The 26426-nt window shown below is 41.2% G+C and overlaps 1 protein-coding gene and 1 long non-coding RNA gene across 2 annotated transcripts in view; one reads left to right on the top strand and one right to left on the bottom strand.

Moving 5' to 3' along the window:
• Nucleotides 1–26426, top strand: part of neurl1aa (neuralized E3 ubiquitin protein ligase 1Aa) — a 77760-nt gene that overhangs the window by 27074 nt on the left and 24260 nt on the right. The window contains exons 2-4 of the mRNA XM_020594143.1: nt 4204–4454; nt 4711–5032; nt 21096–21821. Coding sequence (XP_020449799.1) covers nt 4204–4454; nt 4711–5032; nt 21096–21821 — 1299 coding nt within the window. The remainder of the gene's footprint in view (nt 1–4203; nt 4455–4710; nt 5033–21095; nt 21822–26426) is intronic.
• LOC109956796 (uncharacterized) overlaps nt 14586–26426 on the bottom strand; it is a 17496-nt gene continuing 5655 nt past the window's right edge. The window contains exons 2-3 of the long non-coding RNA XR_002274467.1: nt 18038–18350; nt 14586–16965 (exon numbers count right to left, since the gene is read on the bottom strand). This is a non-coding gene — a long non-coding RNA (uncharacterized LOC109956796). The remainder of the gene's footprint in view (nt 16966–18037; nt 18351–26426) is intronic.

Consider the following 26426-nt stretch of genomic DNA (forward strand, 5'->3'; position numbering starts at 1 on the left):
GATAGATTCACCTGGAAATCTCATATCAGATATATTCAGCATAAAATAGCAAAAAACATATCGATATTGGCGAGGGTCAGACATATTTTGGACATAAAAGCACTACGTATTTTGTATTTTTCATTAATTTTACCATACTTTTAGAGTATGGCGTTGAAAACTGGGGAAATACATACAAAAGCTCACTTCAGCCATTGTATATATTACAAATAAGAATTGTGCATAAGCTGGGATACAGGGATCACACCAATGGAGCGTTTAAATTGTTAACATTTTTTGACTTAGTGGGTCACAAGACTGCTGTGTTTATGTATAAAGCCAGGAAAGATTTATTACCTGGTGGAATTCAAAAACTATTTAATGAAAGGGAAGGGGGATACAATCTAAGGGGTCAGTTAAATTATAAAATTCATGCTATACGCACAACCAAAAAAATATTCTGTATTTCGATAAGTGGAGTAAAACTATGGAATAATTTAGGTATGGACATAAAAAGCAGTAAGAAAATTGATGAGTTTAAACACAGATATAAAGGTATGTGTCAATCAAGATATATGCAAGAACAGGCTTAATGATTAATCAGACGGGAATGTGGATGTAGAATATGTATCCATGTAGTAATACTGCTTGCAAACCAATGGTGATTAGATGATGTTAGGGGGTAGGACTAGATAAGTCTAACTTCTTCCTACTCCGTTCAAGCATGTACTAGGTATAAGCAAATTGAAAATATTTTTGTGGACATGTCTGGAATTATGTGTTATTACATAATGACTGTTGTTACATGTTTGAAAGAATAAATAAATCAAATCAAAATCAAATCAAAACAAGGTGCTAGTTTTGCTCTGTAAACTGATATCCCCCTTCGATTAAATTGACTAAAAAACTAACACAAGCCAAGTTCCAAAAAGCCAGAAGTCTGTGACTATAAATATCATTTTGTTGTGTCTGAGTAAACAAAGGGCATCTGTTGTATCCTAGCTGATAGCTACAGATTAAACAAGTGGACTGATCAAGACCTTTAGATCCAAGGGGTTGCTAAGGAACATGAATTCACACAGAGTCTATTTCCCTCTACAGCAGCTGCACCTCTTTAGAAGCTGGTAATGCATTCAGCTCAATCTGCCAAAGACCATGTGTGCCACATTCAGCAACTGCTATCCTGTGGCTGTGTCTAAGACAAAAGGCCCCAACGCTTCTCTTAGGCTGGAGCCAGACTTGACGGTAGACACACATACAGGGTGAAAATCTTGAAGGGTCATTACTAGATAAACACAGACACGAGGGAGAGTAGGGAGACAGAGAGAGAGGGAGAACACAAAGCATGCTGTTTTCTAGGACTCCCTGCGCTGTCTTATCAGGACTCCACAGGACATCTGCTACTGCCACTGTGTTAGCTTTCATCTGTTTGTCACATGAATGACTTTAGGGTCCATCAAATCAAATGGTCCTCCATGATTATACAGCAGCTATAGAGTCCAGAGCATGTTAATATTAACTATAATTTTACTTTGACATTGAGAACTATAGCCACATTTTTTATGTACAGGCACCTGGCATAGGATGGAAAAGCTAAAGCCAAAGTGTTTATTGACATATGCACAGTAAGGAATGAGATTTTGGCATTTTCTCAAACACTAGTACTATTAAAAGCAGAAATAGATCTTATTTTTCCATATTTTTGATTGATGGTCTGCATTTTTATTCCTATTGATAAGTGGCCAAACATTTGGTGTTGAAATTTTTCCACCATAGCTGTCTGGAGTTTAACTGGGAAAAGATCAGCTACAGTGACTGATACACCAAAGGTAAACACCAGGCTTTGCTGATTTATCAGGCCCCTCAGAATTGAGGAGATGGGATTTCTTTCTAGGCAGCAAATGAGACAGGAAAAAATCAATCAAAGAAGGTAAATACATACCAATTTCTCCACTGGTAGTAGCCTGAATAGTCTATAATGCAACCCAGCTGTGAGACATGTAGTGCTGTGAGTCAGAAGTGGGACTCTCAACCAGTAATAACAATTGCTACAGTACTGCTAGCATTATTGCTTTGTGGGCCAACAAGAAAACCTCTGGTGGATACAAAATGGGAGTTGAGAACTTATGAGAAACTAGGACCAGACAAGTTGACACAAAGTGGGTACAACAAAAAGATTTCACCGCAAAATGCTGGAATGCACAAACACACATACAGACACTTCTGGAAACCATTTTCCATCCCAGAATCATGATATATAACATATTGAGGGAGTGTCAGATTGTGGAATTTGTAGGGTTCTCTGTCCAAGAAAACAGCTTCAGCTCAGTTCAGCTTCAGAATAGTAATTTTATCATTTTAATCTGGTAGTAAACAGCTCTGGAAAATCAGTGAAATTGCTTCAATACGTGCTGTGTTCTAGTAGCTGCTCAAGTGCTGTGGCCATACTCCCATCAGCCACTCTCACCCAGACTCAATTCAGACACATTTGCAGCCCACACGTCTAATTATCAAGTCAGTCAAGTCCTCCTCTGCAAGTCTTCTCAGCTCTTGGCAAGCAGCCGCAGAGCTGCTGGGTTTTGGGATGAAGCACATGACTGAGTGGTTTTAACTTGACTTTCTTTTTTTATACAAGAATGATGTCTCTATCTCAGAGTTGATTTTTCCAACTAATGGATTTATTAGTATGTATGCAGTATGTTGAAATGGCATAATACTGCCAGCCGCCACATGGCTTCTGCTAAGGACTTGTGGTGACAGATGTCCAACCAAATGGCTTACAGTCGGCATGGACCGACATATCGCATCTGTTTGTTTTCTAAAGGGCTGTTTGTGTGGGAATATTGCAGTTGATTAGCAACAGAATTGGGGAGTAGTGAACTGCATGTTATTAAACTATTGGTTTAACTACATCATGCAGGAGCTTGCTGGTCGTTGAACTACATTCATATTTGTATAGTAATTGAAGTAGTTAAACTACTTCAATTATTTTTGTGTAGTTAAACGATAAACAATATTGAGCCATAAAATGAAAGGAACTGCCATTTCCATAGTTATAACTTTTTATCACATGTAACATGTAAATTTGAGTTTGTTTGTTTTACAAATTGGTTTGAACTACTTTTAATAAGTAGATTTGGTTAAGATAAATTAAGCTGGATTTTTTCCCCAGAATAGCTTTGCTGTAGTTCTTCTTCTAGTCTGAAGTAATTGGTAACTTTTTCCGGGTTGCAAGCGAGAGCAGACGTACAAAAAAAAGCGATAAGAATTGTGCATAAGATAGGGATCACACCAATGTAGCTTTCATACAGTCTAAATTGTTAAAATTTTTTGATTTAGTGGGATATAAGACTGCTGTGTTTATGTATAAAGCCAGGAACAATTTATTACCTGGTGGAATTCAAAAACTATTTAATGAAAGGGAAGGGGGATACAATTTAAGGGGTCAGTTAAATTTAAAAAATCATGCTATACGTACAACCAAAAAAAGATTCTGTATTTCCATAAGTGGGGTAAAACTATGGAATAACTTAAGTGTAGACATAAAAAACAGTACTAGAATTGACAAGTTTAAACATAAATATAAAGGTATGTGTCAATCAAGATATATGCAAGAACAGGCTCAATGATTAACTGTTGTGGGTGTGATGTATATTTTGTAACCATTCTTTAGTATATCACTTGTGTGATGTAAGAATGTTAATACTGTTATATTCTTTTTAGTATAATAGGTGAGTGTGTAGAAGTGAATCATTTATTGCTTGCAAACCAATGATGGTAAGATGATGTCAGGGGGTAGGACTGGATAAGTCTGACTTCTTCCTACCCCATTCAAGCATGTATTAGGTATAAGCAAATTGATATTGGATTATTATTGTTGGATATGTGTGAAATTACATGTGTTGACATATCAAAGATGCAGTTTCAAACACTGGTCACTAAGTGAAGATCATCATTTCTGTCTTGGACATGTGTTACAATTTTGACTTGTGTGGAGATTTCCTTTTCACCTTGCAGGCCACAGTATGATTGCTAATTATCTTATTACACCATTGCTCACAAATAATTAGCATAGACCCAAAAACAAGAAATAAGACATCTTACATTATGCAGTGATACCTGATGTTTTTTCTGTGATGCAAAGATCTGAACACTAATTACAGTGAGTAAACCGAAACTCATTGCTCTTTGTGCTTTGCTTTTTTATGTTTTCCTTTGCCTCAGACTCCTTCGGTGGCCCGTTCCCGTCCACATCACACCGATGCCACCACAAACCCAAGCGGTGCCTGCCTATCCGTTGTGGGAGTGTCGGTGGGCCACTTTCAATAAGTCCACTTCTCTTTCATCCAAATGCCAAGGGATCACAAATCGTCATGGACCTTGCCCAGAAGACAGTCAAGAGGCAGGCCAGTTTCTGTAATGCCATCACTTTCAGCAACAGGCCCATAGCGCTGTATGAGCAAGTGCGCCTCAAGGTATTTTCTTTTCAGAGTGGAGCTCTTAAAAGTCTGGGAACTGTCAGAAACATTGTATTGCTTTTGTCTTAGGTTGTGCTGTCTGCACTGGAGGAAAACTGCTGTAGCCTAGAGTCAGCTGTAATGTAAAGTTTAGATTTCAGGGTGATTTACCACCTCTTGTCAAATCAGCACAGTTTATGCCAAATTTCTAGGAAGTAATCACATATTTTCTAAATAATACCAATAACACCCCATGTGGTTCCCTTCTCCCCAGATTACTAAAAAGCAGTGCTGCTGGAGTGGGGCTTTACGTCTGGGCTTTACCTCCAAAGACCCCTCTAGGATAAACCCAGACAACCTACCTAAGTATGCTTGTCCTGACCTGGTGTCCCAGAGCGGCTTCTGGGCCAAGGCTCTGCCTGAGGAGTTTGCCAGTGAGGGCAACGTTATCGCCTTTTGGGCTGACAAGAAGGGCAGAGTTTTCTACCGCATTAATGATTCCAGTCCCATGCTGTTCTTCAGTGGAGTCCGCACAGCTGAGGCCCTATGGGCCCTCATTGATGTTTACGGCCTGACCCGGGGAGTGCAGCTGCTAGGTAAGATGGCTTAAGAAACATAATGCGCATAGTTCAATTATCAACCAGGCAAAATGGGCAACTACTCCAGGGACCAAACCCACTGCAATGCTATTAGACTGTGGTCAGTTGATTAACTAATTTATACAATCCAAACTATAAAGGGATGTAAAGGAATTGTATATAGCAGACTATATACTGTATGTATCAGATTATGTGGTGGTTGGCCGCAGTGACTTCTTACAGTCTCTGTTGTGTTTTCCTGTTACAAACACCACTTAAAAAAAAGTTGGGGCATTTTCCAAAGTGCAATAAAAATTTTATTCTGTGATTTGTTAATTTGCTTGAACCTTTATTTAACTGAAAACTTTAACTGCATATAAAAAAAATCAAAATTTGTTTATATTTACAAAATGCAATTAAGTTGGTCAATGAAAAAACTCAAGCAAATTAACAAATCACAGATCTTAGTTTTTCTTGCATTTTAGAAAATGTCCTGACTTTTCTTGAAGTGGGGTTTATAGCTGATCTTAAGGTTTTGTTATGTAGAGTGGTTCTCAGTACAAATCTACTCTAAATACCTTAATTATATTACTTTATATTATGCTGAAATGGTGCAAAATTTATCACCAATGAAACTGGGGAACAAATGGTGTTCATTAGGGGCCCACTTCTCAATTTTTGCCCTGAGGCCTAGCTGTTCATCTGGCCAGGATACTGTGTTTTTTGGAAGGATATGTAGCTGGTATCCTCTGTTTGATGGCCATGATTTGCTAACCCCTGGACATAGGAACATACATAGCTTAACCTCTCACACTAAGGTGACAAAGCTTCAAACACTGAGGTGTTTAGGCAGAGATATTCACTCAGTAATTGACTACCATGAACCTGCAAACACAGTTCCCTGCAGACCTCTCTCATGTTATTAATTCAGGACAAGACCCCAAATCCACCCAAAACAAATAAGAGTCTGCAGCTACCTCCTTATACCTTCAGATGTTACTTTGCTGAGAAAGTTTTAGGACCCAACATACTTTGGCTCTTTGAGGAAGCGCTAAGTGCAAAAGCTGTGACATTGGTTACATAAGATCCTTATTTTAGTGCTCAGTGTTTAGCTGACATTAGTTAACTTCCTAGGATTGGACACCCAGTTGCTAATATACAAGTTGGATTAAGTAGATAACTAACTGATTTATTTAGTGTATTGTCTGATATAATTCTATTTCAAATTTAAGTCAACAATACGAACAATATGGTTCTAATAATTAATCATCGTTACGTCATTCTTGAGATGTTAATCACATTTAAACTAATTGTATTGTAGTTTATGTAGTAAACATCATATGCAGCTTTAAACATCCCTTAATACAGTTTCTAACACTCTATCCATTCATTATCCATTATCTATACCGCTTATCCTGAATAGGCTCATGGGGTGGTGGTAGTGGGGGGGGGGCTGGAGCGAATCCCTAGGTGAGAGGCTGGGTTCACCCTAGACAGATCGCCAGTCTATCACAGGGCTGAAACTTAGAGACAGACAACCACACACACACACACACACACTCACTCCTAGGGGCAATTCAGAGTCACCACTCAATCTAAGCTGCATGTCTTTGGACTGTGGGAGGAAGCCAGAGTACCCGGAGAGAACCCATGCAGGCACAGGGAGAACATGGAAACTCTGCACAGAATGACATCGGATCGGCCGGGACTCGAACTTTTTGCTGTGAATAGACGGTGCAAACCGCTGTGTCATGCTGCCCTCTAACACTCTACTGTAAATGAAATAATAATAGTAAAGGTAAGTCAATAAAAAGAGAGTTTAAAAGTTTAAAAATTTTATATAGGTTTAAAAAGAGTCACAGCATAGCAGAAATCAATAATGCAAAATATCAAAAATCATCAACAAATATTTTGATTCACTTAGAAATCTATAAACCAACAAAAGCAACTTGTAATCATTATTAAGTGCTTTACTTTAAAATTATTATAGTTGAGCTTTACACTGCTGGATAAAAGTCAAAGAATCTCTCCCTGATCACCTCATGTTTACACAAAAGCAGCAAGGAGAAAACACAACAATGTTAGGCGTGATTCCGGTATGCTAGGTAGCTTAGCTTACATACCACAAAGACATACAGTAGCCCAGGATAGTATGGCCGAGGCTTTGATGTAAGAGAATGTAGACACACACTTCTTTTCCCTGGAGCTTCAGTGCTGTCATCCCCTCTGCCATTATAAAAATAGAACCAGGGTCACATGTTCCATCGATGACACATCTGTTTGTAATTGTGCAGTGTGTTAATTGACACTAGTATCTGCAGGCTGGTCAGGGTGGATGGTGTCAGCATGAGACGACCCATTCTTTGTTCTATGTTTTCCCCTTTCTGGGTTTGTCTTTCCCTTGATAACAAGTGGTGCTTATGGTTCATAACTCAACATCCTGTTACCATATTCCATATTCTCTGCCCTAATAAATGACTTCAGAAGAAGAAATACATCTTATTTTAAAGCTTAATCAGTTCATCTGGCAGTACATTAAGTAAATAGTGAAGTAACACTATATAAAATGCTATTTACAATTTAACCCAAAAGTGTTTTTTCTTGTAATGTTTTTTGGTGGTGCTGCCTTAAAAGACCAAATCCATGTTGATTTCAGTGGTTTGGTTTATAATGTACCAGTGGTTGAAGGTTCTTTGTGCTATTAACTGTTTACTCTGTTCTCAATTACAAGGTGTTTAATATTTTTAAAGTCAGGGTAAAGTGGAAATAAATGTGTTCCGATTTTGTTACACCACAGGAAGGTGTGTTATTAACCACCCAGAATAATTTGAATGATTAAAAACAATGCCAAGTATATAAAACTAACTTTCAAAATCATGAAAAACTAAGGAATATTCTCTGATCTGAAACAGTTGTGCAGGATGAAGACACTGAAACCACGCCCAATCGTGGAAATGTGCCGCCTGTTCTCATCATGGACGTATTAAGGGAAAACATGTAGGAAAGATGCATTTGCAAGATGAAGGCATCATAAACCAAACCGCTAGCAAGCAAACTGTAGGCTGTAGTAAGTGTAAGTCCAAACCAAACATTGTTGCTAATGCGCTAGACATCTACAGGAGCATTTTATCAAAGACCACTGGGTGAGAGCAGTGGTTTTGGCATTTATGGAGCCCCGTCTTGTTTGTGTTGGTGTTTGAATGAGAGCATGCAGTGCTGACCTCTTATACACATCCACACACACACACAGAGCAGACGGCTGCCGTTGCAGCAGTGGAGGCAGGGAACCCAGGAGAACTGAAACAGCTCAAAGTCCCCATGGCATGCTCATTTCCAGCCATTTAATTTTTAATCTTAGGTACCTCTAGATTAGCTTTGCACCCATCATAACTTCAAATAGTCTGTAACTATTTCAGAATGATAACTCTGATGTCACAAAGAGAGCCTCCTACTGAAAATGAGAGGATAGTTTGTGAATGAGCATAGTTTCTGTTGCAAGTCAGGAAGCAACAATGCATAAACAAAAAACATTGACAAGCTACATTTTCGACAGTGACAATACCTCAAATCTGACCTGACATGTTCGAGCCAGAATATGAAAGTAGACAACAGAGCGAACCACAGCAGCATTAATTAATTTGAATTTATCTTCCATAGATAGGTAAACAATGGTATATATATGTACTGATGAAAAGAGATGTGTAACACTCTAAACAAAGCAGGTAATTGAGAAACCCCATATTTTAACTGGCATAATGCAGAGATAGTGACTTCTCCAGCCTTACAATAATTCTCTCTAGTGAAACAATGTATCAACCCTTCGGTTATGTTTGTTCCTCAGGAACAGCAATGATGTTCATGGGTCAATTTGACATCATCTTCTTCTTTCTAGGTTGCTGCTGAGGGAAAAAGGCAGAGGAGGAGGTGCCAGGTCTGCAAGCCATTTGTTGATGTCAAGACATGAACGGGCATGTTTAAGTGTCATAAACCAAAAAAATCCCAATAAACATCATTTATATCTCATTATTAACTCCATTACTTACCATTTCAATCAATATTTAGTGCAATTGTGTTCTTTACCTCTCACATATCATGGTTCAATGAGGATAATTCACTTGTTTTTCATAAAAAAATGCATGTTAAAACTTTTTTAATGTATTGGAAAGACCTACATATAAAATACAATAGTTTTTCATGACATCATTTTTTTTAATATTTTGAAATTTTTTTCTTTTTATGGAGTATGAATGATTGTCACTTTCGGCTTTTTCCCATCTTGGGGTCGCCACAGCGAATCAACTCGCATGTTGACATTTGGCACGTGTTTTTACGCCAGATGTCCTTCCTGACGCAACCTGGATTCAAACTCGGGGCGCCGCGGCAAAAGCACTGCACCTTAACCACTAGCCTACCAGGGAAGGCTTGTGAGGTTGATAAATTAACATGAGACATCTCTTCTGTTCAGGGTCAAATTGACCTGCTGACTTAAAATCAAGACAAATGAGTCATGAGGATTTGTATTGAAAGTAATCTTTATTTAAGCAGTTTTTGAACCATAAATGAACAAATTAACAAAACAACAAAATCAAAGATTAGGAATATGAACATGTGTGTCTGTGAGTCTCCACAGCACAAGTGACATGTCATCACGTTTCTGATGGTAAACACTATGCAATGTTTAGAAACCAGAAATACACAAAAATTAATAGGTGGAAATGAACAAGGTGCATGTGTTTGCATCTACACAGAACATGGAGGACGTCAACAGTGTGCTTTGTGCAAATGAATTTTGCACATTTCACATAGGTCATGCTCGTCTTGACATCATCAAATGGCTTGCAGACCTGACACCTCTTCCTCTGCCTATTTCCCTCAGCAGCAACCTAGAAAGAAGAAGTGGTGGTGATATTATGTTTTATTGCTGATCCCAAGACACACCCAACATGGTCTCACACAGACACACATCTGACACACACACACTTACCTCACATACTGGTGTATTAAGTGAAGTCCTCTCCTGGATCTCCTTCACTGTAGGTGCAGCAGGTGGGGTCCTTGGTATGTGGTGCCTCCGTTGTATATGTGGTACCACAAGTGCCATCCCCAGCTCCTCAAGGAAGATGCACCTCTTGTACAGCTTTGACACATTCCACTCAGGAAAGATCTCTGTCCAAATGACAAATGCATTGTAGGCTGATACATCAATCATGTTGTAAAAGATGACCAGTGGCCAGGAAAATGTCATGCGCTTGGTGCTATTGTCCAGCCCCCCCTTTTGGTGGCATTGTAGTCTAGGATCATACTTGGTTTCTGGTCCTCTCATGTGCATTTTTGTGCAAAGTGTTCATGAGCACAACATTTTTCCCCTTTTTGGGGAAAAAAGGGCTGTGGTGTCTGTGAAGGCAAACATGGGAGACTGAGGGGCCCTGTTCTTGGTTACCAGCAGCTCAGCAGGGAGTTCAGCCCTGTTCTTTTGGACCGTTCCAACCATCGTGAGCTTTCTCTTTAGAAGTTCCTGACCCAAGTTGTAGCTTGTGGAAAAAATTGTCACAGATTATGTTGTGCCCCCTGAGACCATGTGCCATATCAAGCACGAACCTCATACCCTCAATGTGGGGTTAGGGTTAGGGAATCCCCTTTCCCTCGATTCCTTTTACAACTGAGGCCTTTCCCTAGCCGTTGTTATTTTCTAGCCTTGGTTTTTCAATTAAACCTGTAGCTTTGGAGACAGTAACTACAGCAATAGAAGAGGTAAAAAGACAGAATTTTATTTATTCCTTACAAATCTTTCAATATCTAAATAGTCATATTAGAACAATCTTAGAACTTTGTTTTAGCTCTTGCTGACAAAGGTTTTGTTACAACTGCAGACATTTATCTTTAAACCTCTTTTGGCTTGTATTTACATCCTCTATCACATTTTGACTCAAAATCTTCTCCCCAGTTTACACCTCTATACTTTACTGCTTTGACAATCAAATTACCCCCTCTGGGATCAATAGCATTTATATCCTCTGTATATCAGCATTTTTACACCGTGCCTCTTTTGAAATACTATAATCCTTGCTACATAAAGATTGAATTAAAATTCTATGGTGGATTAGATTCCTAGCTCAAAGACATTTTGTACATCTTGTGTATGTAACCTTTTCATAATGTAAATTAGCAGGGGGCCTCTGGTAGTGCCTCTAGTGTCTGCACTCAGTGAGGATAGTGCTACACATGAGCACTCACACACATGCCAGCACCTTCAAAAAGTAGCTTCCACTTCCAGTTCAAATCAGCCACTCTACCTGTCTTCATATCATTTGATAAGCTTCTCTTTTCAGCTGTTGCATTTCTCACCCATTTTATTTAAAGAGCCCATGGCATGCAACATAAATGCCCATAAATAAAATGTACATTCTAAAAGAATGACTTGACTGGGATAATTAAAAACAATCCTCATAATGCTTTGTGGGAGCATATTTAAACAGCTGAAATTTGCATTACTGGTTATGTAACAGCTGTGAAGTTGATATGGCAAATTTGTTCTGTGTTTGTATCTACCTGATGCATTGAGTATTAACTCTCCCTTTAGATCTGTTTTTGGTCTCCATCAATTTCTTAAAAATATCTGCCCCTTTAGTTGCTAAATGCTACACTATGCTCTCAAGGTAGTTGCTAATTTTAATGATTTGCCTTTTAGGGTTGGACAGATATACAGTAGCATAAGGTGGGTTTATCAGAGCTGATTTTTGGCTAATAACAGCTGCATGCTATGAGGGCCTTAAGAGTGAATCAAAACAAATGACAGATGCTAAACCTTTCCTTCAAACTAAGAGGAACAAGGAGATCATTCTTTGTGGGTTTGTCAACATGAAAAAATCCTTTTACATACACATCATTTGACCCATTATTAATACTAAAGTATAGAGAATGTGAGGGTATGTAACACTGTGTTGAATGTTGGGATGGGGTGCCATTTTCTGAGGGAGGCACTGTATTTACCTGCATACATTATTGTTTTGTTTGGCTAAAAAAGTGCTTACACCTTGTAGATTTCACTCCACTGACTGGTAATTCAGAATGGATAACCTTAGCTGACTGTAGCTAACTTGTAGCAGGACCTAGAGATCCCATCAACGAGAGTGACAGACTGAAAAATGCCTCTGCACCCTGATCTCAGCGCTCAGTTCGGAAGCTAATGCTAGCTAGCAGAAGTCGGCAGATAATGCAAACACTGCAGACAAATTAGTTTCTGTTCTGTCTGTGCTGAAACTGAACACTAAAGTGGATGTTTGGATGTAGTTGAAGCACCTGTTACTATATGTAGCTCTATGGGATAGTATTTATTTTTTAAAATTAAGTTATAGATGTATGTAGTGTATACTTCTATGATGGATAATGAGCATGATCCCCCCCACAAAATGGTGCATTTACCCAAAATTCAACATGGCCTGATGACAACTTCACATTCTCTGTTGTTCACTGCAGCTTTAATCAGTCAGAACATTTTAAATTAAGTAATAACAGCTAATAAGGAAAGCTGGATTCAGGATATACTGTACAAGCAGTCATATCATCCATCATTACAATCAGAATGACAACCCCTTTACTTTTTGAAACTTGTTTGCACACGTTCATAGTGGTGTTTTTCAGGTGTCTTTTTGTCTTTGTTATGTATCACTGGTTCCTTATGCCGAGGTGGTTCTGAGGTCAGCGCAGAAATAGTAGAGCAGAGGACGACCATATGTGACATTTTGAATCCCTTTGATGTAGAAAGATTGAAATAGGAGCCGTACATTGTGATAATCCACCCTGCAGGAATTTCCACTGGGGCACATCATACATGGCAGGAACAAGGAAACCAGGGTGGATTTTGTGGTTTCACACCTTGGCAAGCATGATGACAGGAATTTCAAATTTCCCCTCCCACCTTCAACCTGCTAATGAACTTGAGACAGAAAAATGATGGGACATCTATAACCCTTGCAAACAAAGACACACAGTTTTGGTTTGCTGTGATAAAACTAACATTTTTAGCAACATAATATATAACATATAAAGCACATCCATATTTTTAACCTGCTACAGGGAAAAGGTGTAGGTGATATTGTGACATGTCTGCTTGGGCACCTGAAGTAGCAGGTGACAGCTGGCCTTGAACTGGGCAAATACAATAATGGAGTGATTTTGCAGGATAATTTTTGGGGCAGACTGAAGCTGTCCCCGTAGGCTTGAACTCAAACAAGCCAGTACAGTTGTTTAATAAATACCCATATCCTGGGCATATATTACAGTATATAACCCTAATCTAGGGTTACCTGTCATTCTCATATGTACTACTGTATACACACATGCATGCACACTGCAGGACTTGACATCGAGGAAGAAGCTGAGTTACTGAGTAATTCCAGCTGTTGTGAAGCCCACAGGACTGAAATTGTATGGATCAGTCACAGTGGAGCTTTAATCAAGAGGGGCCCTCCGTGGAACATCTCTGAAAGATAAGAGAATAAAGTCGGACTGCGAGGCCTTGTGCCTGTTAACACCTCTCAGCCAGGCTGAGTCAGAGAAGGACTTGGCCACCCCAAGGAGGCAAAGCAGTGAATTCAGAAAACTGAATCTTCATACCTCATTTCACACTTTTATATACAATACATGGGCTGTCTAGCTAGTAATATTAAAACACTCCTTTTATAAACCCTCAGTCAGATCAGAACCAGCTGTAGAGAATTATGTTATTAATGCATTATTGACACATGAAATATGGATTAAACTAGCTGGTCTAGTGTTGGCTCACATCTAGCCTTGGTCTGATGGTGGGGTAAAGTAAAGCCTTTTTCTGACAAAATATGTAACATAACCAGCTTTTTCTATGCAGCATGTTAAGGAAGCTTTTTGTTAGAAGGCAGTAGTGTTACAAGACACACATTTATTCTGTCTTATGGCATGTTAGGTGTCTGTGCTGGTGCGGCCTTCACATTACATCGCCATCAGATGAGCATAAAGTGGTGCAAGTCTGAAAGTGGCTTACAATTAAAAGTGGGTTGAGAAAGAAGTGGAGTATGTGAGAGAGGATGATAAAGAGAAATGGGTAAGCCCAGCCTTCATCAGTGAATTGACTGTTTGTTTTGGCCTTCCGATGTCAGTTAAAAATGTTTCTTTTGCCCCTGGCAACATAGAGACTAATTAACATGAAAAACACATTGCATAGCTAATGACGATGAGTTAAACTTTACAAGGGATAAGGCAGTTTTTAAACTCAGCCCTAATTATAAAAATCTCAAAGTGTACAGGGAAACCAAACACTTTTCAATGTGACTGGATTTAAAAAAATCTCAGCTTTTTTCATTTGGTGTAATAGAACAAATGTTTTAAAAATACCTCAGAACTTCTGAAGCACTTAATGATTTTGCACTTTTGTTTGCTGACTGTACTTTTTCTGTCCATACTGGTCTCTGGCTCTACTCCTAGGCTCCACTAACATGAAGTCTTCTGGAATGACAGAAGTCTGCATTTGTTGTGTTATCAATCTCAGGGAGAGAAAGACACTGGCTGGCTTCAGTGAAATGATTTGATTTTTGCGACCACTTGAATGGCACTGGTGTTTGTCTCGGCAGAACTCAGCCTCCCAGTTAATAGCAGCAGTTGTGAGTCCTGAAGCCTCTCACACCCTCCAACAAAAGCAGAAAGGATGATGTAAATCTGACTGTTTCACACTCTTTTTTGCATCAAGCATAACAAATTGTAGCAGCATTGTGTTTCTTGGCTTGAGCGTGCTTCATATAATTTATGATAGTTTGTTAGAGAGTTCAATGACTGAGAAGAATAAACTGTTTTTTATGATTTGGCATTTAGAATCCATTTTAAATTACTCTACTTTGGCTGGATACTCAAGAACAGTAATTTGCACTTCAAAGAGACAGATCAGTAGACATCAGTAAAATAATTCCATTTTGAACTTTACTGAACTCTGAATTGGGGTAAACTAGAAGTAACTCAAAGATTTACTGTATGTGGGGTTTCCTTGTTTTGCTTAAGTTTATTATTGGCTTCCAGATGAAGTTGCATGAAAAAACTGTAAACTCCAATTGATATTTGCTATTCATTTATTAAATATTTGGAATGATATCCTTCATTTTGTCATGGTTTTTTAGTTGTTTTTCTCCCCGGATTCTCGGTCACGTCCTCAGTGAGCACAATCACCCATTATTGCATCCACCTGCTACTCGTTATCTCCCGATTCAGTGCCCTACATATACGCCCCTTTTCTGTTTGCTCCCTGCTGGTTCATTGCCAATTCTCACCTGTTATGTTATTCTCACCTGCTACCCAAAGCTCCAGCTCTCCGTTCCCGTCTCGACACTCTCCAGCTCTGTGTCCCCCCCTCCCCAGCCCCAGCTCTACTTTTCCAACTCTGCATTCTCCAACTCGCCGTTCCCCAACTCGGTGCTCTCTGCTCCCCAGCTCCAGTGCTTCATCTTTGACTCTGCACTCTTCAGTTTTCCGTTTCCCGGCCTTGCACTCTCAAGCTCTGTACTTCCTGGTTCTCCACACTGCCTGCCTGCCTCATCTCCTGTCAGCTCACGCTGTCTGCCTGCCTGTTCTGTCCAGAACCTGCTCTGTCTCTGTCCTCTCTCTCCTCCACCTGGTGACATGTTCTTTGTGCCTTAAAAAAAACTCATTTTGTCTTCAACTCTTGTGTATCAGCATATTGCGTCCAACTGCACCTCCACCGTGACATATTTATGCTGAATTCAATGGTTGTTTGTAGACAAAGTAGAAGACAATTATACAGGCTTTAGACAAACTCCACGGTTGGTCAAACTTATTTGGAAAACAGAAGACAAATAGTAAAATCTAGGCAATCTGTAGAGACAACACTGACAAATTATCCCCTTATACAGCTGATATGGCAAACTTCTTAGCAACCAGTTGCCTGTTTATACATCAGCAGACATGGAGCAACATTTGTATTTATGTGGAATTGTGTTTTTAGTCACCCCACTAATGCAAGTCCAGTATTCAGTCTGTTTTAGCTCTGGTTTGATCTCCACCAGCTCCTTTGAGGACATTCTTATATTGTCTCTGTCTCTTCAGCTCCTAAATGGTCCATTGTGTTTAAAGTCAGGTGATTGTGCGTTCGACAACTTTCACATTACACATAATGATTTGACCCATTGTTAATATGAAAGTCTGAATTACTGCAGCTTTAAGAGTGGACGTTTTCTGTTCATATGAATGATAAAGGGGTGGACGATGGTGTCAGTCTTCCTCCAGTAATGAATAATTGGCCTAATTTCACCCTGAGTATGAGTAGAGGAATAAAACAGAAGGGGGTTAATGTAAGAACCTTGCGATGGAGGTTATTAACGCTGATTTCATGCTGATTGGCAGAGGAGGGGCAGCCCATGCTGAATTCTGCCGATGACCTGAGGGAAAAGGCTGTTGTGACTTACTTGGCGTTTTGCCGGTGTCTTTGTTGTGGCCATGAGTCACCCTGGGAGCCCTGCTCTTTCCAAAAGCCCCGGGTTCAAAGCCGCATAGTCCAATCAGGGACTGGGGAATGGGCCAGCACCAGGGAATAAAGAACATCCCAAGCATGTAGCACTAAGACCCCTGAGACTCTGTCTTCTCTCTCTCTCTCTGTTGTTCTATATTGGTCTCTTTCTCACTCGACTGGTCAGTCTTAATCCTCAGCTATCCACTGTATATTTCTCCCTCAAAAGCCATGTGTTGTCTCCCAGACTGTGTGCTTTATCTGTTCATAACACAAACCCCCTGGATATCTAGCTCTGCCTTCTTCCTTCTTAGCTGATCTGAGCTGAGCAGTTCCCTTTACATCTACTCCCCTTGTGTCCTCTCCTCTCCTCTTCTCTCACTTTCAGATATCTCTGAGATCTCCATTTCCATTTTCTCTTCCTAGTTCCAGCTCTCTCTTCACCTTTCCTTACATCAGATGAAGCCTGCCAGAGAATATGGATAAAGATAAGCCCTGTGAGACAGATTGCGTGAGAGAGAGTAAATCCCCCACCTCCACCCCCTTCTCCAACACTGTCTCAAACCCCTGGCACGTTCCGTCTGTTCAGGCTAGCAAAGCCATTAAGCCAGCCTCTCCCTCCACCTCCCCATGCACAGCATTAGCTAACCTGCTTTGTGGCTATTCTCTAATTAAAAGTATTTACAGCGTGAGCCAAAGCCTGTATGGGCCAAAACAGACTGTTCTCCTTCCCGTCACCCTTGTCCATGTATTTGCACTGGATTAGCCCAACAGGTGCATATTTATTTTCAAAAACACTGTATTTGATTTGTCCAGAGCAAGAGCTGACTTATAACTGTCACGCAAGCCCTGTGTCAACTAATTAATGGTTCCGCCCAACAGGTGCTACGTTTGGTTTGAAACTCAATCAAAAGTGAAGAAGCAGGTGATGAATCCACCCCTTCTCATACCCCTCAGGCTCACAGTGTCAGCAGCTGCATTTTCCATGGCCACATTACAGTGTCGGAGAAGGGAACCCACACACACACACACACACACACACACACTGTTTAATGTGCAAAACTCAGGCCTCATTCAATGGGAAAGCGCATCTGTGAGTAGTGGATTTGAAAGGGACCAATAGGACAAAGGGATTGTGTCAGCTAAAGACGCAGGTGCACCACGATTAGCGGGCAGCAGCTGGTGAGGTCACAACCGATACGGATGTGCACACACTCACACGCTGAGTGCACAAACACACACGCAAGCTTTTCAGATGCATGGTAAATGTTCTGCTGTCCTTTCATTCCTCTTTCTGTCCTCCAAGCTAACAACAAGCATTAGGAGCACATACAGAAGAGCAGCACCTCCATATCCCCAGTCTTTGATGAATAAAGAACCAAAAAAGAAGAATACACAGCATGTGTTTGAAATGACTACTTTCTGAAAAGTGAGAGAAGAAGTGGAAGAAGGAGAGGAACAAAAAGTAACATAACCCCTCAGAGTTCCTTTTTGAAAATAGCTGATGAAAGACTATATTTTTAGAGGAATCAATTTACCGTGTGTGTATGTTCACACATTCTGCATTTGAGTTAGTCACGGTGGCACACACAGAGGGAGCGAGATGATTTGTGGCTTTTGGACGCCTCAGCCGATGCCTTTCAACATAAATCCAGCGTTGTCACAGGCAGCCATCCTTCCATTCCCGGCTTTACCTTTCTTCTCTGTTTTCTCACTATCCACTGTTATCCCTCCAGACATGCCGTCATCCTCTCCACAGCTCCACTCCTCCCCTGTGTCCCGGAGGTCTTGCAACAAAGTCTGTTCCAACAGTTTAGCATGGACTGATGGGCAGCAGAGAAATGGACAGCTCTGGAAGACACAAACACAGTTTCATTTGGTGATCTTAGTCAAACCCCTGTTTGACATCAAAGTCAGTTTGCGGTTGAGCAGTCAGCATGCCTGCTTTTCACTCTGTGACCAAAGAGGAGCCTCCCTCATCATCAAAGAGCAAAATTTGAGGCTTGAGTTAAGGTTTCTCAACTTCATTAACAGTAAATGCCTCCCTGACTGAGGAAATGAGATGAATCAGGAAGTGTGCTACACTATGGCAGACTGAGCTGTTCAGTTACAACTTAACCGCCATATGTTGTTGGTCTCTGCTCATTTCCTCACTAAGTTCTGACAAGGGTTTTCATATAGGCTGAGAGCCGATCGGAGGGAATTGATAGTAGATGAAATCTAAACGGGCATGCTGGTCATCTTCAGCTAGCCTCAAGGGCCAACTCTTTACTGCTGAACACTTGTGAGCAGAGAGGTGTTTAATGGGTGATTAGCAGTCTGTGGGAGCTGCCCTATGCACCAAAGGCACTGTCCTCTGCATTTTATGCCTCTCTGAAATATCACTTAGCACAATCTAGGACCTCAGTTCCATTAAACATTCATCACAAAGTGTCGTGCTCCAGGTTAGCAGCTAACATTAACTGATGGTTGACATGACTGCGCGAGCGACACCACATCAGCTGTACAGAGAACAAGGACTCAGACAACAAGTCAGTGATGATGCAGGTGATCAAACACTGAAGAGTTGGTTTAAGACATTCACAGGACAATACTGTCTTTGGAGATGACTAACATACACTATTAGAGAGGTGGTTTTAGTTAACATGTGGAGCTGGACCTGCTGTCTTATCTCAGCCTAATACTTTACTGGTACAAACTAAACCTCAAGTATCAAAAACTGATGTGAAGTGGGAACAGCCCTGGAATATTTTCCCACAATTGTGTTGTAATAACAGACTCAATATTCCTCAACACAGAAACACGGGAGCATCTCAGAGATTTCTTAGAGCATACTAGAAATTTGTCAGAGTCACAGTTATCAGTTTGAATTATTTCAGTTTGGCATCTGTCTTTTCTGTCCTTTTATGTACACATACTTGTACCTGTTTCACAAGAATTAATGCAACCCAGATTGTGAAAGTGAAGTGACTTGAGCAACAGCTTAGTTTCTGAGTGTAACCCGTTGCTCACGGTTCAAGTTGCTCCCAACAGAGTATTAATGAAGTGCTTTTCAGCCTGCTGTTAAGTTACTCTCCAAGGTCAGGGATTACATATTTCCTGTACTTACATTTGTATGTATACAGTACAAGCTTATAGCTTTGACTTTTTAAGAACCTGATATAGTGCAGCTGGCTTAAAATTGTAGTGTTGTTTATCTGTTCAATATAAAGATGATACTGAGCATGTAATCTGATCCATGCATGAATTAATTTTTTGTTTCAGCCGACCACATGCCGTTATCATTTAGCAACTAAATGCAGTAAAAAACTAAACTGAAAAACTAAACTGTAATTCTGCAAAATTTTTGCTTTCATTAGTGCTGTCTTGAATCTGTCTTCCTCTGGCTGGTGTCCCTTTCAGCTTTGAGAAGGTATCATAAGAGGCTTGGCTGCTGTGTTTTCACTGCCACAGTTTACAGTTAGCGGCGAGCAGCTTCTCATACAGCCCTGGTAATTGAGGCTAAGAGGTTTATCTGGAGTCCGGCTCTCAGCTCCAGGTCAGATAGAGGGGCCTGCAGCTGACCAGGACTGGACAGACTCTCCAGAGACAGGCAGTCAGTGACTGGTCACTATCTTTCATCATCCATCCTCCCCCAGCCCCTTTTTTGTGTCTCAACTGCTCTCCTCCATCTCTTGCTATAGCTGAGGGGTGTCTCTCATTGACCTCTTGTGTGGGACGAGATGAAGTCATTCTCTTCTGTCTTGTTCCTTCTGTCTCTCAGTGCTACAGATACACATGTGCATACATCACACACAAACACAGACAGTCCACTCCTGACTAAACTCAGAGAGAGGTCGCTCACAGGGGTCGCCAGGCTAATTTTACCCCTACGACCAAGCCAGGGAGGGGGAGGTGGGACAGAGAGGGAGGGCACGATAGAAGTGTTATTTTGAGCAACCTCGTCCAAGCGTAGGATGAGACTGCAAGCAACCTGTGGGCAGCTTATCAGAGGTGAAGTCATTTGTGTGTGTATTTGTGTGCATGAGACCACTGCTCCTGCTATGAGAGACATGTATTGGCAGATAAAAATGGCTCTCTGTAGAGTGATACTGTACTATGGATTGCAAGAAATGCAACCAACCCATACAGACACACATGTATACATGCCCACATATATTAAATTTTGTTTCAGGAAAGTAGTCTGTTCTGTCTTCACTGACAGCATACAGCATCCTTAATGAAACTACACTCAGCTCTGTGCAGACACAGGAGCAACCAATGACTTCCTGTCATTTCTTTATCTATGAACACACTTTCTGACACGCCCATGTGTTGCAGTTGTGAGTAATTACAATTGCCCTACATCGCATACAACCTGTGCAGCTGAAGTTAAATTGCTCTTGCTTTTTTATCATTATGGTGTTGTCAGATTAGCTGCAGAGTCAGCCCTTCTCACAACTGTAAGCTCACAGTTTGGGATTCAGTTGACTGCGGACTTAATTGACACCAGCCTCAAGGAAATTGCTAATGAAAGAAAAACACAGTAAGACCATTATTAATCACTGTTCTCACTCCATCTCAATCCCACATCTTCTTCTCTCGCTCCCTTTTCAGACAGTGAGATTGTTCCTCCCGACTGCCTGCGCCCACGCTCCTTCACCACGGTGCGTTCCTCTTCTCTACGACGTGGAGCAGATGACACTCGTCTGTCTATCAGCCTGTGTGACCTCAACCTGCAGCAAGAAAATGGAGGCCCCACACACAATCACTCCCACTGCCATACTCTCCACCTGGCCTCAGCCTCCTCCTCTACTTGCTCCATTCCCCAGAATTCCCTCAACTCCCAGCAGTCCTCTCTCCTGCCATCTGCCCTGGAGAGCGACCTGCACTTCCATCAGCTGCGAGGCGTCCACATTAAGACGCTGGACGAGCAAACGGTGGCACGATCTGAGCATGCACGCGAGGAGCGCACATTGGTCTTCACCAACCGGCCCCTGTGCACTGGAGAGACTGTCTTCATTAAAGTGACCAAATCCAGCCCGGCACGCTTTGGCTCCTTGTCCTACGGTGTGACGTCCTGTGACCCAGCAGTTCTGCGTCCCAGTGACTTGCCCTATAATCCAGAGGCTCTGGTGGACAGGAAGGAGTTCTGGGCAGTGTGTCGGGTGCCAACCCCTCTCCAGAGCAGTGACATCCTGGGCTTCTTGGTTAACCCAGAAGGAGAGATCATCCTCAGCCACAATGGCACCAATGTGGGTATGCAGGTGTGTGTGGACAACTCCCGCCCACTCTGGATGTTCTTTGGCCTGCATGGGGCCGTGACACAGCTGAGGATTCTGGGTAAGTAAGCATTGCATAAAATCGCATTAGGTAATAATGGACAGACAAAATAATGTGAAGGACTTCAAGGGGTTACTTCCATATGGCAAGAGAGAGATTTGAAAAGAGTGAAAACCAACCAGTGATTTTAGTCCTTAATATAGGTCCACAAGCACTGGATCTTACACTTCCCACAATACAACCAGTGCCTTCTTTTAACAAGGCCCTCCGTGCCTGCAGTTTGTCAGTCCTTCTGTCAGAGCCAGATAGTATATCAGCCAGTATATGCACAGATATGTCTCTTACAAGAAAGTGCATTACAGAAAGGCCAAACAAAGTATTTTAAAGAGACTGTGACATTACAGAGTTTGTCCACCAGAGAACACTAACAAGTTTATTTTTACATGGTAAAATGTTTCACCGAGTGAGTAACTTGGTCACAGTTTTAAAAAAAAAAGTTTGAAGGAACACTGTTCAGATTCCCTATGTGTGGTACATGTTTATTGTATTGTTGTGTATTTCAGATAATTACTACTGGGCAACATATTATTATAGGGTTATATAGGGTTTGCTTAAATTCACAGAGATCAGTATCAGTACTGGTCTATCAGCCAGCCTTCCCTTTCTATTATAGATTTGTACTTTCCAAGCCCAAGCTGAGATAACCCAGATGACATCATGATCGGTTATTTTCTCAGACTTTACAAAGATCAGAAGCCACAGAAAGGCTTGTACAACTGGCTAAATGGTATTCTTGCTGACGAATGAAACTATCTTCATGTGTAAATTTGGTGCAGTGCAACTTTTAAACTATGAAGAAGATTACGTGCACTTGGGCTGTGTACGCAACAGCAGAAGCACTGCAACAGTGCTCAGCCTGCACATTTATGTAACAGCAGAGTGGGCCTGCAAAAGACAGAACGTACCACATAACCAAAAAGCTGAGCATGGCTCAATTCTTGTATACATCCAGCAACAAACTACAGAAGGGGCTGTAAGAGAACACCACAGTTTTGCAGTTTACTTGTAATAGTTGAGACAGGGTAGAATGATTGTCAGTTTGAAGTAAAGTGTTACCTACTTGTATGATTCAATGCAGCATAAGACACCCAATAGATGTGCTGTACATCAGGTGGAACTGTCTCAGAAATCATAACAGCATATGTCTGATGCAGGTTAACACTGGAAACTAGGCAGTGCTTATAACTGAAAAACAATCCACAGGGGTATAATGACAAAACAAGCACCTTAATGTAACCTTGTTACTTTGCAGTTGTGATATAGTTCACAAACACTTGAACTCATACTTCATTATTGTGCTAAGTGAGGTAATCAGCACTACTCATTCTTTAACCACAGGGTGGTGAAAAATCCCACCTGAAAGAGTCATTTATGGTGGAAATGACCATCCTTTTAGCTCAGTGATGTGTCTCGGGTCGGGAACTTACAGATCAGGATATTGATCTTCATTTGGCTGAGCTCACCACTGGTGAGAGCCCTGACCTTAATTCACTTACTGCCTGTGGTTGAAATCTATTTGTGCTAAGTGCTGAAGGCTCTGACAGATAGTTTGGGCAAACAACTTTTTGCCTTTTGGAAATTATAGCAACAGCCATGACCAGCACCTAAGGGTCAAGAAGCAGGGATAGCACTTTGCTACTTTGTTTGTCACAATGTTTACAACAGATGCCTTGAGACAGGAAGCATATATACACATTTCTAAGATTAACAAGAAAAGTAGATGCTCTGTCACGACCTGGGAAGATGAAAAATAGGAAGCAAACAAGCAGAAGCGGAAAGAGGCTGTGTGAGGGATGGTGATGACCTGCACACAGCAGGGATGACACAGTGTCTCAGCGGGGCAAACACTTTGCCTGCCAGTGGTGCATGAGGACACCTGAGGTTTGTTTACCCTTTTATAAATGCTGATAATGGCAGTGGAAGTGAAAGGTGTGTGGCAGTTCTGGCCCTGCACTTCATTCCACCCTGCCAAGCATAGTGACTTCCCACAAGGTGCAGGCAATTTTTTTCAGGGGGTGTGGGGGTGCACTCAAGAGGATGAAAAGTGGAAGACATTTCTGCAAATGGCTCTTTATGACAAATGGTATTTGTTCCTACATTCTGCCAAAGAAAGATGACAGAATAATTTTTAAAAGAAGAGGTCACACAAACACACGTGTATACCAAACATTTTAAAAACCATCATTTTAAAAATCTGATAATAATGTAATATAAATGATTATGTATTCATCCAGTTATAGCCAAGGAATGACAGTACAGAGGGAACATCTTTGTCTTTCTGCTGTATCATGCTGATTGGTACATGCAGCAGTAAATGCTGTTTGCAGGAGCAACAGCCAAAATAGCACCAGCCTTCCAAAGGTGTCCCAAGTGTTTGTCAGTGGAGGAAGAGGCATCCATAAATACATCCTGCTTCCAGCAGCGGAAAGGGAAGCAGAGGTTAAAAGAGATTATGGGGGAACGACCTTAGCTTTAACTAGAAATGCAGGACAGAAAGCCATCTTGTAAAATGTTACACAAATTTTAAACTTCTCTCTTAACATTGATGTATCTATTTAAGCAGGGCCGCTGGCATCAGGGGAACACCGGGTCAGTTGTCCCAGGCCCTCTAGCCTTTAAATAGCCTCAGCTACCCCCTAACACACAAAAAAATCTTTTGGTCTGTCGTGCCATTCTAAGTTCAAGATTTAGGATCTTGCCTGCTCTCGTCACCTCCAGTAAACTTGACCAGTTGCCAAAACTCAGCTGCTCAGAAAATAGAAATGTAAAAGAGAAAATGAAAGCAGAAGTGCGAGGGACTATATGGACAGGTACTTAAAATGAAAAGAACTGGAAGTGGAAGATAAAGCTTCAGGCAGAAGTAAAGCCACACCAGGTACTAAGGTGGGCCATCCATTTATCCTAAACATCCCGATATTTGGATTAAATAGGGTGTGGGAGAGGAGAGCTCTTCTGACATGTGTAATACGAAGATGCATTCTGTGTGTGCTACGGCCATTCAACGGCCTATACACAGTCTGGGAAAGTAGGGGGCCTTTGGGAGACTGTCCTTCTATTTATCTCATTTCAATGAACATTCCTCTGTCTCTCTGCATTGTTTACTGCCTGTTAATACTGCTTATTTTGTTATATTACACAGCCTTATGTTGGTTTACTGTTTACTTGCCCCTTGCATGGGGATATGTACATGCATGCACACTGAGAGCCGATGTACCAGAGTCAAATTCCTCGTGTGTCCAACACACCTGGACAATAAAGCTGATTCTGATTCTAAAATATGACAGTATACGTCATTTGTGCCAGCAGGTTATTATGAGGAAATGTTACATATTATAGTTTGGTGACATCTAACGACCATATTATCATGACACAAAAAAGGAGTATGTATACAGAGACAAAAAGTCCATGTTAGGAGGAGATTGGAGTGGATGGTTAATGAATTGTTGCAATTCCTCTTGTGACCATAGCTTTAATGAGACGCCCCCATTAGCCATATGAGAGGGAAAGGACAAATGACCATCTAGGTCATTTAGGGTGGAGGATTTGTTGCCTTTGGTGATCATCTTGTCCCAGGCTTGATGGAGACACACAGCAGGCTTGCCCACACACCTCCTCTCTGCATGTTAACCCTCCTGTTATGTTGCGGGTCAAATTGACCCACGAACATAACTGCTGAGCAGGCATCACCTGAGAAATGAACATAACAGGAGGGTTCCCTGAACATAATGAGACGCCCCCATTAGCCATATGAGAGGGAAAGGACAAATGACCATCTAGGTCATTTAGGGTGGAGGATTTGTTGCCTTTGGTGATCATCTTGTCCCAGGCTTGACGGAGACACATAGCAGGCTTGCCCACACGCCTCCTCTCTGCATGTTAAACTATGGGCTCACCAAGTTCACTATGGGCTGATTGTTGTTCTTTGATAGCTTGGCCCACTTATCGCCAGACAACAAGTAACCATGATAGTCATGTCAATACAAATCTCCTAGTTTGCATTTTGTCTTGGCAACTTGGCAGCAGGCTTCTCTACCTCTCTACTACCACTGACAATCATGAAGCCAAAGAGCCGCACAACCGAACAGGAAAAGCAGAACAATGAGACTGGTCTGAGGCACATCTTCTTATCGGAGCAGATCTTTGAAGGTGTGAATCATCTTTACACTCCATCTGTTTTTAACTAGGAAGCATCTCTTATCTCACTTTGCACATCCTGATCAAATCAAATCAAATCAAATTTTATTTGTATAGCGCCAAATCACAACAAAAGTCCTCTCAGGACATTACAAAGTAAGGTCTAGACATTACTGTTATCACTGTTATTACATAGGGAAAACCCAACAAATCCCGCTTGAGCAAGCACTTGGCGACAGTGGGGAGGAAAAACTCCCTTTAACGGAACAAACTTCTGACAGACCCCAGCTCTTGGTGGGCGGCCTTCTGCCTTGACCGGTTGGGGTGAGTGGATAGAAGAGAGACAAAAGAAGAAAAGCAACAAGACACAACAAACAATCAAACACTGATCAGGTCGATGTGGCTGGTGACTGCTTGTCAAGGATGTAGAGCTCCAGGGCAACCTGCAGAAAGGTACAGAGAGAGAGAGAG

The sequence above is a fragment of the Monopterus albus genome, unplaced genomic scaffold (assembly GCF_001952655.1).
Source record: "Monopterus albus unplaced genomic scaffold, M_albus_1.0 scaffold22.1, whole genome shotgun sequence".
Classification (NCBI taxonomy): Eukaryota; Metazoa; Chordata; class Actinopteri; order Synbranchiformes; family Synbranchidae; genus Monopterus; species Monopterus albus.